This window comes from Callithrix jacchus, chromosome 9, assembly GCF_049354715.1.
Source record: "Callithrix jacchus isolate 240 chromosome 9, calJac240_pri, whole genome shotgun sequence".
Lineage (NCBI taxonomy): Eukaryota > Metazoa > Chordata > Mammalia > Primates > Cebidae > Callithrix > Callithrix jacchus.
Genome location: NC_133510.1, coordinates 52,811,259 through 52,824,923, shown reverse-complemented (window position 1 = coordinate 52,824,923; position 13,665 = coordinate 52,811,259). Strand labels below are relative to the sequence as shown.

General features: G+C 39.5%; 1 protein-coding gene across 24 annotated transcripts in view; it reads right to left on the bottom strand.

Moving 5' to 3' along the window:
- GRIP1 (glutamate receptor interacting protein 1) overlaps positions 1-13,665 on the bottom strand; it is a 726,295-nt gene that overhangs the window by 47,020 nt on the left and 665,610 nt on the right. For all 24 annotated transcript variants that reach the window (XM_078336115.1, XM_078336116.1, XM_035256174.3 and 21 more), the window contains one exon: positions 8,277-8,422. In XM_078336115.1, coding sequence (XP_078192241.1) covers positions 8,277-8,422 — 146 coding nt within the window. The remainder of the gene's footprint in view (positions 1-8,276; positions 8,423-13,665) is intronic.

The window sequence follows — 13,665 nt, the reverse complement described above, 5'->3', positions numbered from 1 at the left end:
TTGGGAGGCTGAAGTAGGCAGATCACCTGATGTCAGGAGTTTGAGACCAGCCTGGCCAACATGTCAAAACCCTGTTTCTACTAAAAATACAGAAATTAGTTAGGCGTGGTGGCATGTGCCTGTAGCCCCACCTACTCAAGAAGCTGAGGCAGGAGAATCACCTGAACCAGGGAGTTGGAGGTTGCAGTGAGATGAGATCCTGCCACTGCACTCCAGGCTGTATGACACAGCGAAACTCCATCTTAAAAAAAAAAAAAAAAAGCCAGCTATTTATCTGATTGCTTTAAAAACACAGTTGATTTTAGTTAGGATTTTACATGTATCTGGGAAATGTGAACACTGAATATTTTATAATAAAAATATTGCTACTATTTCAATGATGTTATTTATGTTTTTTAAAGAGTATTTTTAAGGCATACATTAGTAATAGTTAAAGATGTGACGATGCCTGGAATTTCTTCATAACTCCACTGGTGAGGTGGATAAACCAGACTGAGAGTGGAGATGAGGCAAGGTTGGTTTTAAGCAAATCACTGTTAACACTGAGTGATGCACAGTGGTTCATTATGCTATTTTTATTTTTGTATATATTTTGAATTTAATAACAAGCTTTTGAAAAAGAAAATAATACCAGTTCCCTTAGAAAGCCCTATGTGGATGCCTTGTGTAAACAGATATTTAATTAGTCTGGCTTTCTTTCATCGATGGTGGTGGTGGGTGCCCGCACACAGTCTTTTCCAGACCATATGGCCCATCGGCCCAGAAGGCAAGCTCTCTGGGGCATCCTGCTGCCACTTGCTCTCGAGGAAGACTTCATCTTGGCCCTGCCAAGTTTTTCATAGCAATGATTTCCTCCTAAACAGTTTTCCTGCTTGGGATCCAGCCTTTGCCCCTCCTCCCCACTTTTGTTTTCACCAGTGCTGTCAACATATAATTCCTTCTCTTTTCTTCCTAGAATATTTTTAAAACATAAATCTGAATATGTTACTCTCTTACTTGAAGCTTCTTAGTGGTCCCTCAGTTCTTTGAGAATAAAATACAGCCCTTTTGCAAGAGCTGAGCTGGAGCTGAGCTGGACTCCAGAGGGTCACACCATCCCTCCCATCCCAATCCAATCTGCTAAATTCTCTCTTCATTAGAACCACTGCAATTCCTTAAATAGCACGTTCCTAACATCTTTAGCCCTTGAATCTGTTACTCCCTGTGCACAAACACCTTTCTCCCACGTGCTCTCCTGTAGAATTTCTACTTTTACTTCAAAGCTTGGCTCAGAGTCTCATCCTTCAAGAAGGCTCCCTGGTGGCTTAGCTGGAGGGGCTCGAGGCCTTCCTATGAGACCCACAGACAGCTCCTGTGCATTCTTTTGGTGTTTCTAAACTTTTAGTTTTATTCTTGCTCTCAAAGAGTTAAATTATTTTTAATCAGAGAAATTAAATATTAAGGACTAGAATTCAATCAGGCATGATTGAGATTTGGAGGGCCACAAACTATTATAATACAACATCTAAGATATCACAAGAACCAATTTTTGCCCCCTTTGAGAATGCATGTTCTAGCACATACCTTTCACTCTGTTTTAAAGTTGTTGCTATTTGCTCCTTCATTAGAGTAAGATCACCTTGAAAACAGAGATTTTAATCTTCATATCCCCATAGCCTAGAACTATGTCTGGTAGTAAAGGGAACTCAGTAAATGCTTGAACAACTGAGCAGAAGGATGAATGAATGTTAGCATGTAGTCACTGGTTCCCAGGCTAAGATCTCCAAGAGAGCTTTGCAAGTCAGCGTCCCTGCTATGCCAAGGTCTAGTTTCTTTTTTCAAGACCCGTGATGCAAACCCAATTTCATTCAAAGTTTGAGAATACAACCTTGGCTGCCACTGTGAGGATCAGCAAACCTAGAATTTTCTCCCTCCACCATGCCAGGGGTGTTGAGTCAGCTTCAGGTTCGACTGCCATCTCCACCTGCCTTCTTGGGCTTTAATTCAACTGGCATCTGTGAGGCCTTGCAGCTTAGGAGGAGGGTAATAGCTGCCATTTAGGAAGGAATACTCAGACTGTTTTGGAGGTTGAAGCACTCCTAGATATAATCTCCTTGAGGCTGCTCCAGAGTAGAACACTTAGAAAGGAACAACTAGGGTGTTTAACTAGAAGAGAAATTTCTGAGAAAGAAAAATATAGAATCACCAGTAAGTTTCAAAGTGAGCCTAAGCAGATGCTAATGATATTATAAACAGCTTTTATATCACAGCAGAAGGTTTACAACGATTAGTGAAAGACAGGAATTGGGGCAAGCCTACTTGTTTGTTCTGCTCAGCTCTAGTTAAGAAAATTAATGGAAGCACGGAACAGATGCAAAATTGCTGCATTACTTATCTGCAATGTTATTTCCAGGCTTCTTGAGTGCCGCCTGTTTAACAAAATGAACACTATCTGGCTTGAATCCATAATGGCAGCTGCTTCTGTGGCCAAACGGGAGGCTTGGATTTGGGAGAGAGCCTTTGGAAGGCATACATGTGCAGGTCAATCCAAGTTCACTTCAACTAAAAGTGATGGAATTAATTCTAAGTACGGCTAAATTTCTTGGAGTTGGACAGGTCTGAGAAAGTAAACCATTTGAACAATACTCTCTACAGCTCCCTTATTAATGCCCGGTCATTTTATGTAGTCATGACACAATGATATACCATGATATATCCAAACAATTGTTGAGTGTTTCAGAGTAGAATTCAAATTTGTGTAAGTGACAATTTTAAGTCTCAAAACTAGGTTCCTTTGTGACAGCATTTCTCAAAGTGTAGTTCTAGGACCAGCAGTTTTGGCATCATCTGTGAACTTGTTAAAAATGCAAATTCTCAAGTTTGCATTTCACTGAGAATCCCTACCCTGTAGACCAACAGGAATCGGAACTCTCGGGGAAGGGCCTAGTCATCTGTGTTTTAACATCTTCTGGGTGATTCTGATGCACACTCAAGCTTGAGAGCCATCCCTTTATGAGATCAAGCATGAAAAAAAGAGAAAAGTACTTTTTATCTTAAGTCCTTTTGCAGCAGCTTCTTGCCAACACACCTCCTTCCACTGCTCCTAGCACAGCCGGGATCACTCTTGGGAGCTTGGATTGGGTCATCTCTGCTACTCTAATCTAGGTTTTAGGGGGAAAAGCTACTGCAAATTACTTAGCTTGGCTTAACATTGGTGAACTAAATATACATTTTGAAGCCAAAATAGGAATCTGTCTTCGAAAGACAGATTTAATCAGTACTAAGGCTGTATAAAGGTAATCTGCTTTGACTAGGACAAGCTGCAGCCTGGATTTTTTTTTTTTTTTTTTTTTTTACACAGATTGGAGACCATGAAGATAAAGTACTGATTTATGGTCTCCAAAGTATGCTATATATTAGAGTATGATTCCCCAAGCCAAGCAAGAAATCATTAATATTTGATTTATGCTGTATATTTGGTTGACTGAAAGGTGGTAATACAAAGTAGACTTTTGATTTTGATTTGATTGACTAAAAAATAGTAATGTAAAGTAGACTTTTGAAAACTATATGTGATAGATTTGCAAACCTCTATCTCTTCCTAGAAATCCTCAAAAGTCTCTACTGCTTTGCTTCAGGGTTTCCTCTCAGGCCCTACCTAGCCAGGTTTTCCAATTCTCTTCATTTACTTTGGACTCAGAACTAATCAAGGCAAAACAACAGATTTTCTTTCAAGAGGATTACTTGCATTGCTGAGGACCTGGGGATTGGGTAGCGGCCTCAGGAATGCCAGAGCTTTGCACCCACACAAGAACCACTGGACTCTACCTGAGTTACACTCCTGCAGAAATGGAAGATGACAAATGCAGAAGCTCCTGAAGGCAGGATGGTGGTGAATCCGGAGTGAGGGAGAAAAACACCTACAGCCCCAAGTGTTCCAAAAGATCTGGCCATTGTCAAAGCTGAAATTAACTTTTAAAATATTCAAATAGTAATGACTGCTGATAGTCAGCACGCACTAGGTGCAAACTTATTGGCGAGTTCTTAACTATATTATCTCCTTTAGGCTGGGCACGGTGGCTCAAGCCTGTAACCCGAGCACTTTGGGAGGCTGAGGTGGGCAGATCACCTGAGATCAGGAGTTCAAGACCAGTCTGGCCAACATGGTGAAACCCCATATCTACTAAAAATACAAAAAATTAGCTGGGTGCTTGCAATCCCAACTACTTGGGAGGCTGCGGTAGGAGAATCATCTGAACCTGGGAGGCAGAGGTTGCAGTGAGAGTGAACCAAGATTGTGCTACTGCACTCCAGCCTGCTGGGGAAACTCTGTCTAAAAAAAAAAGTGTCATATATATAAAAAACTTCCTTTAATCCTTAAAACAGCCATGTAAAATAAGCATTAAATGGACATTTACAGATGAGGAAACTGATGATGCTCAGACAAGTTAATTTGTCTAAGTTTCCCAGCTTGTCAGCTGTAAAGCCAATCTGGCATTCTTAGTCTTTCATTCCACTGTTTCCCCCAGCTTGGACTAGAAACAGAGTTAATTCAGACTCTCTTGAATGCCTCATTCAGCACTTTCATGACCAAGTTACGGTGACCAGAGAGAGAATCATCACTGAAGGATGGAGAGCAGCCAGCAGATAAAGGACTGGAAAACTCCTGAAGTACAGAGGGCCCACATTAGTATGAGCAGTATTTTTTGGGGGTAGAGAATATACACTGAATATTACCATTCAAAAATATTGAGATAAATTATGGCAATGTTTAATGTGATAGTTCTAATCACCAGCATAATTTCAGATGAGGGATAATATCAAACTTTCAAAATCAGTGACTGTCCTAAGGGTCAATGATTATTTTCCCCTCATTTGTATCTTGATCAAGGATCACAATGAATGCCATGAAAGGGATTTCAGGAGGTAATGAGAATAAAAACAGTCCCCACTTATTGAGTTGAGTATGGACTGTGCCAGTATTTCTTTCAGTAAGCTACGGTAGCTCTCTGAGATGGACATTATTATGTAGACATTACTGAAAATGGAACCAAATCTCAGACAAGTTTAGCAAGTTGCCCAAATTCTCACAGCTCAAATGTGGTAGAGCTGAACTTTAAACTGATCTGATTTTTAAACAAAATTTATTTCAATAGCTTTAAGGGTACAAGTGGTTTTTGGTTACATGGATGAATTGTATAGTGGTGAGGCCTGAGATTTTGGTGCACCCACCACCCAAGTGGTGTACGTTGTACCCAGTATGTAGTTTTACGTTCCTCATCCCCCTCCTACCCTCTCTTCTTCTGAGTTTCCATTCTTCATTATATCATATCTAATTTTAAAACATTTGCTCCTTATGATGATTTAGTTTGACTTTAAATACACTGTGGTCAGGATTTACAATATGAATAATGGTTATTTCCTCCCTTACTTTGCTCTGAATAAAAATGAATTCAGGTACTCAAATTATATTTATAATGTTATGAAGGAAGAGGATATTAGGATCACATAAATTTTTCCAAATCCATAACTGAATAATTTTCAAATAGTGATCTTTTATAAAACCATGCCTGAATGAGTATATATTTTTATACATCAATATAAGAAAATCTAGTTTGGGTAAATATGTCTCTCATGCCAATATTTATAGTCTTATTTTGGGTGGTTGTATGCTTTTCAATGGGAAGTTTAGGATTTTAAAAACAGAGCCTCTTAAAATTAAAAAATATTCTATAAGCACAATAACTATCATAATATCATACATAGGCATTGCAAGGGAAGGTTATAGAGGGGAAAAATGAGGCAAAGGAAATCAGCCACTGAAAATAAGATCTAGCTCTCCAAGTGCTCAGTTGTTTCAGAAACTCCTGCCAATCGGTAGACACAGCCTGGCTTTTAAACTGGACGCATTGCCAACTGTGCACACTATCCATATTCATCTCTGGCTTGGCTCTTTCACTGTGCAAGAAGGTAGCTGAAATCTGCTGAGCAGGGCAAATCATGCAAAACACATTTCTCCACAGGGCTTTGCCTCTTACTAGGACAGAACCCAGGCTGATGCTAAAAGCTTCCTCCCTACTTTGAAACAAATCCCAAAAAGAAAGTACAATTGAAGCAGGCTTGTAAGGAGAAAAATGCAAATGTTGGCATAGAAAATCAGTTGCTTAGAAAATAATGAGTGCAAATCTGTGCATATTTTTAAATGTTGGTTATAAAATATATTTGCATATAATCATTATCAATTGTACTGATGGATGCAACTACAGATTTTTTTTTTTTTAACTTTGAATAGGAACCATAAACACATAGCCTGACAGAATGATAAACTCTAGGTCTAGAAGACCTGATTAAGGAAATCCCAGAACATTGCTATGACTTCATTATTGTGATGAAATTATATACAGTAGATGCTCTCTTAATAATCAATCTGCACTTAATCAATTTACTGAATTAATTGTGGCTCTTCATTATCCATCACAAAATGTACAGACCAATGCCATGTCATGCTCCAGAGTAATAGGTTTCTTTCTCTAGGCCCTTTGTACTTCTGTTCCTGCTTCAGCTGTAAACTTCAAAATTTAGAGGCAATTATGTTTATTCCTAAACCTGTTTATGCCAGCTGTACTTGTTATTTTAACTATGTAATTTAATTAATCTTATATAACCTATGAAATATGAATGTAGTTGTTCTATGAAAACAAAATCCGATGCTTTGGAAAGATTCAACAAGGGGTCGTTAGGCAAAAATCTATGGCCAGGCGCAGTGGCTAATGCCTGTAATCCCAGCACTTTGGGAGGCTGAGGAGGGCAGATAGATCACTTGAGGCTAGGCGTTTCAGATCAGCCTGGCCAACATGGCAAAAACGCGTCTCTACTAAAAATACAACAATTAGACAGGAGAGGGGACAGATGCCAGTATTCCAGCTACTCAGGAGGTTGAGGCACAAGAATCACTTGAACCTGGGAGGTAGAGATTGCAGTGAGCAGAGATTGCACCACTGTACTCCATGGCACACTCCAGCCTAGGTGACGGAGTGAGACTCTGTCTCAAAAACAAAAACATAAAACAAACAAAAAATCTACTGTTAATTACCTAGCGGAAAAACTCTTAACACACTGGGGAAAATAAAGATCTAGGTGGCATTAGCATTCAGATTGCTTTAAATTCTTTAAAGTCTCACAGCATTAAAAACCAAACCAAATGAAAACTGGAAATCATAAAACATATATTACAGATAGAGTTTAGGGAAACAAACAAAAAGACTTGTAACTGTAATCAGCAGAATCATACTCATAGAAAAGGCTTTGACCTTACCCGCAAGATCGGCAAAATAGTAAATTAAATGTTTACGTTAGGGATCCATATCACATTTTGTAGTTCCCCACATTAGCTGACTCTTTAGATGAATGGACACTTTTCAATTGGCTCTATATTCTTATCCCAATCAGATAAGATGTCTCTTATTTCAGGGCTACCCAAAGTGGGCTCCTTGCATCACAGCTGTGGCAGCATCTGGACGTTTGTTAGGAATCCAAAATCTCAGGTCCCATCTGGGGCAGTGCCCAGGATCTGTGTTTTAACAAGCTCTTCAGATGATTCTGTGCCCTCCTAAGTTTGACTGGAGGCCTAAAAATGCATATAGCCATTTTGAAAGACAACGTGGGGCATGACTGACTCATCAAGAACCACAGACATTTCCTTTGTCTTCTTACTCAGCTATCCTGCTTCTAGGAATATTTTCTCGGGAAATAATTCAAAAGAAAAAAAGACTGAATGTAGCATAAAGATGTCTATAAGGTACCATTTACAATAATGAAACAATTGGAAGCAATATAGTGATTTAAGAAGAGAAAAGGTAAATCACAGGCAGTCAATAAAAATTATGAATATTAAGAGTTTACAAAATGATCAAATGTTTATAATGTAAAATTAGGCAAAAAAATGCAACATCCGCTTGGTTATAGTTATGCCATATGAATATCAACAAAAACTAGAAAACTACTAGTTTCATTGTATTAGGGTGGTATTAGATGATGATTGACATTTCATCTTTAAAAATTATATTTATGCAATTATGTTTTCTATAATGAAAATATCTTAATGATATCGCTTACAAGCACCATTATTTAAAATTCATACTACACTCTCAACACAAAATTTAAAGACCCTTTTAACTGTGAAACACTGCTGCCATGTCACTAGCCAGCTGTTGCATGTAAAACATCAAGATCTAATATCTTCGGTGACAGATGATCAGTTTCAAAAAATCAGTTTTAACTAAGGATTCTCTCAATACCTGAATTATCTTCATCTTTGCGGATTTTTAGCTTCACCAGGTCTTCACATTGCTGGAGGATCTGAACTGCATCTTCCATGGAACAGTTGTCCAGCCGGATATTATCTATCGCGAGTAATTTATCCCCAAGTTCCAGGGTCCCAGTTCTGTTAGTGAATGCATAGTAACACATGACTAATGATGAGCACTTAACTAGGCCATTTAAAGAGGCGTTAAGCGTAGTGTAGCATTATGGTAGTCTTTAGAGGGAAAGAGGTTCAACTGTTTTTAAATTGTACCTTATTGATAACTCTTTCCCCTTTTCTAGTCTTATTTGGGTTGCTTGCCATGATATTAAATTGCAGAGTATGAAAAATTTTTTTTCTTATGCTTCTTTCAATTGAACCAGGACATATATAAGTGTCAATCAGAAAACATACAATTCCCAGGAAGGGAGGTAATGGGCTAGGGTCTGCATAGACCCGGCTATCCTTAGGTTTTTCCATACTGTTGTATCACTTTTGATCCTTGTTAGTCCAGATATTAGGAGAGTACTGAGAGACGGAGGGAAGACAAGGTATAACAGAGTTAGTGGGAGCCTAAGGCTTGAACCTCTGCTATTTGCACCTGGAAACTCACTGTGGCTGGAGTAGCAAGAAAATGTGTAGATGAATCCATAGCTTTTTATTTGGAAACTGGCCAGTGAGACTCTAAAACTGGCTGTGGAAGAGGGTAGGTCTATTCAAAGTTTTTAGGGTCCATAATGAAATAAAAAAATAATGTGAATGTGGTATGTATATGTTTTTATGTGCATTATTATATATATATGCATATTTGTAAGAACTGCCTTTTATGCATTATGTCTGTGATAGAGACTGCTAATTGTTTCCCAGCATCCATTCTCCCTTCCCATCTTTCAAGTTACCCTCTAAAAATGCATGCCCCAGACCCTCTTGGCACCCTCCCTACCTCCTGTCTATAGCTAGAAAATGGTAACAGAAGGCAGGCAGAACAAGGTGGCTGAATAGAAGCTTCCACTGATCGTCCTTCCTGTAGGAACACCACATTTAGCAACTCCCCCCACAAAAAAGCACCTTCATAAGAATCAAAAATCAGGTGAGCAATCACAGTATCTGGTTTTAACTTCATATCACTGAAAGAGACACTGAAGAGGGTAGGAAAGTCTTGAATTGATGATGCCAACCCCTCCCTCATCCCTTCCGCAGCAGTCACATGGCATGGAAAGAAAAACTGTGCACTTGTGGGAGGGAGAACATAGTGATGGAGAGACTTTGCACTGAAACTCAGTGCTACCCTATCACAGTGGAAAGTAACACTGGGGAGAAGTCAGCTGGTACCCACAGAGGGAAGATTTACATCAGCCCTAGGCAGAGGGGAATCACCCATTCTGGTGGTCAGAGTGTGAGTTCCAGCAAGCCTCACTGCTGCAGGCTAAAGTGTTCTTGGGCAGTAAAAAACCTCAAAAGACAGTTTAAAGCCACAAGGACTGATATTCCTGGACAAGTCCTGATGCTGTGCTCAGCTCAGACCAGTAGACCTGGGGGGGCATATGACCTTTGTGCATGGGGTGGTTGAGTGAGTGCTTGCAATAGCCCTCCACTAGCCCTAGACAGTACAGCTCACAACTCCCAGAGAGATTCCTTCACTCTACCTGAGTAGAGGAGAAGGGAGAGTAAAGAAGACTTTGTCTTGGGAGGATGTAAGTGTCCAGGAATTTATCCATTTCTTCTAGATTTTCTGGTTTATTTGCCTAGAGGTGTTTATAGTATTCTCTGATCGTAGTTTATATTTCTGTGGGATTGGTAGTAATATAACCAGGAAGAAGTCAAATCCTGAGTAGACCAATAACAAGGTCTGAAATTGAGGCAGCAATTAATAGCCTACAAACCAAAAATGTCCAAGACCAGAAGGGTTCACAGCCGAATTCTACCAGAGGTACAAACAGGAGCTGGTACCATTTCTTCTGAAAATACTCAAAGCAATAGAAAAAGAGGGAATCCTCCCTAACTCATTTTATGAGGCCAACATCATCCTGATGCCAAAACCTGGCAGAGACACAAGTAAAAAAGAAAATTTCAGGCCAATATCCCTGATGAACATTGATGTGAAAATCCTCAATAAGATATCTGCAAACTGAATCCAACAGCACATCAAAAAGCTTATCCATCATGATCAAGTTGGCTTCATCCCTGGGATGCAAGGCTGGCTCAATATATGCAAATCAATAAATGTAATCCATCACATAAACAGAACTAAACACAAAAACCACATGATTATTTCAATAGATGCAGAGAAGGCCTTCGACAAAATTCAAGAGCCTTCATGCTAAAAATTCTCAGTAAACTAGGTATTAATGGAACATATCTCAAAATAATAAGAGCTTTTTATAACAAACCCACAGCCAATATCATATTGAATGGGCAAATCCTGGAAGCACTCCCTTTGAAAACCAGCATAAGACAAGGAAGCCCTCTCTCACCACTCCTATTCAACATAGTATTAGAAGTTCTGGCCAAGGCAATCAGGCAAGAAAAAGAAATAAAGGTATTCAATTAGAAAAAGGGAAGTCAAATTGTCTCTATTTGAAGATGACATGATTGTATATTTAGAAGATCTGATCGTTTCAGCCCAAAATCTCTTTAAGCTGATAAGCAACTTTAGCAAAGTCTCAGGACACAAAATCAATGTGTAAAAATCACAAGCATTCCTATACACCAATAACAGACAAACGAATTGCCAATTCATGAGTGAACTCCCATTCACAATTGCTACAAAGAGAATAAAATACCTAGGAATACAACAAATAAGGGATGTGAAGGGCCTCTTCAAGGAGAACAACAAACCACTGCTCAAGGAAATTAGAGAGGACATAAACAAATAATAAAAATTCCATGCTTATGGTTAGGAAGAATCAATATCATGAAAATGGCCATACTGCCCAAAGTAATTTATAGATTCAAAGCTATTCCCATCAAGTTACCATTGACTTTATTCACAGGATTGAAAAAAAAAACCTTAAATTTCATATGGAACCAAAAAGAGCCCATATAGCCAAGACAATCCTAAGCAAAAAAAGAAAAAACAAAGCTGGAGGCACTACCCTACCTGACTTCAAACTATACTACAAGGCTACAGTAATCAAAACAGCATGGTACTGGTATCAAAACAGAGATATAGATGAATGGAACAGAACAGAGGCCTCAGAAATAACGCCACACATCTACAACCATCTAATCTTTGAGAAACCTGACAAAAACAAGCAATGGAGAAAGGATTCCCTATTTAATAAATGGTGATGGGAAAACTGGCTAGCCATATGGAGAAAGCTGAAACTGGATCCCTTCCTTACACCTTATACAAAAATTAACTAAAGATGGATTAATGATTTAAATGTAAGAACTAAAACCATAAAAGCCTTAGAGGAAAATCTAGGTAATACCATTCAGGACATAGGTATGGGCAAGGACTTCATGACTAAAACACCAAAAGCAATGGCAACAAAAGCCAAAATAGACAAATGGGATCTAATTAAACTAAAAAGCTTCTGTTCAGCAAAAGAAACTATCACTGGAGTGAACAAGCAACCTCCAGAATGGGAGAAAATTTTTGCAATCTACCCATTTAACAAAGGGTTAATAGCCAGAATCTACAAAAAACTTAAACAAATTTACATGAAACAAACAACCCCATCAAAAAGTGGGTGAAGGATATGAACAGACGCTTCTCAAAAGGAGACATTTACGCAGCTAACAAACATGAAAAAAGCTCATCATCACTGGCCATTAGAGAAATGCAAATCAAAACCATAATGAGATACCACCACCTCATGCCAGTTAGAATGCTGATCATTAAAAACCAAAGAGACAACAGATGCTGGAGAGGATGTGTAGAAATAGGAAAACTTTTACACTGTTGGTGAGAGCGTAAATTAGTTCAACCATCGTGGAAGACAGTGTGGCAACTCCTCAAGGATCTAGAACTAGAAATACCATTTGACCCAGCAATGCCATTACTGGGTATATACCCAAAGGATGATAAATCATTCTAATATAAAGACACATGCACATGTACGTTTATTGCAGCACTGTTCACAATAGCAAAGACTTGGAACCAACCGAAATGCCCATCAATTATATACTGGATAAAGAAGATATGACACATATATACCATGGAATACTATGCAGCCATTAAAAGGTGAGTTCATGTCCTTTGCAGGGACATGGATGAAGCTAGAAATCATCATTCTTAGCAAAGTAACACAAGAACAGAAAACCAAACATCGCATGTTCCCACTCATAACTGGGAGTTGAACAATGAGAACACATGGTCACAGGGAGGGGAACATCACACACCAGGGCTTGTGTGGTGGGGGGCTAGGGGAGGGATAGCATTAGGAGAAATACCTTATGTAGATGATGGGTTGATGGGTGCAGCAAACCATGATGGCATGTGTATGACTATGTAACAAACCTGCACGTTCTGCCCATGTACCCCAGAACTTAAAGCATAATTAAAAAAAAAAAAAAAAGAACACTTTGTCTTTCAAAACTTGGAATCCAGCTCAGCCACAGTATGACAGCGCACCGGGCAGAGTCCTAAAGCCCCCTTTCAAGGCTTTAGCTCCCAGATAAAATTTCTAGACACACCCAGGGTCAGAAAGGAAACCTGCTGCCTTGAAGGGAAGGACCCATTCCTGGCAGCATTTATCACCTGCTGACTAAATATCCCTTGAATCCTGAATAATCAGCAGCATGGCTGGGCATGGTGGTCGGTGGCTCATGCTTGTTATCCCATCATTTCAGGAGGCCAAGGTGGGTGGATCACTTGAGACCAGGAGTTCAAGACCAGCCTGGCCAACATGGTGAATCTCCATGGGAAAACTCCATCTTTACTAAAAATATAAAAATTAGCCAGGAGTGATGGCACATGCCTATAGTCTCAGCTATTTGGGAAGCTGAGGTGGGAAAATCACTTGAACCCAGGCAGTGGAGGTTGTAGTAAGCCAAGATCACACCACTGCCCTCCATCCTGGGCAACAAAGTGAGACTGTGACTCAAAAATAAATAAAATAAAATAAAAAAAATCAGCGGCAGTAGCCCGGTAGTACTTGCTGTGGGCCTTAGATGAGACTCTGAGGTGTGCTGGCTTTAGGTGTGCCCAGCACATTCCTAGCTGTGTTGGCTATGGAAAGAGACTGTTTCTGCTTGAGAAAAGCAGAGGAAATAGAAAAAAGTGCTTTATCTTGCAGCTTAGATACTAGCTCTGCAGTGAGGTAGAGCACCAAGTGGGTTCTTGAGGTCCCTGATTCTAGGCCATGGCTCTTGGACATTTGTGGACCTGCTCTAGGACAGAGGGGAGCCAACTGCCTTGAACGAAGAGTCCCAGCCCT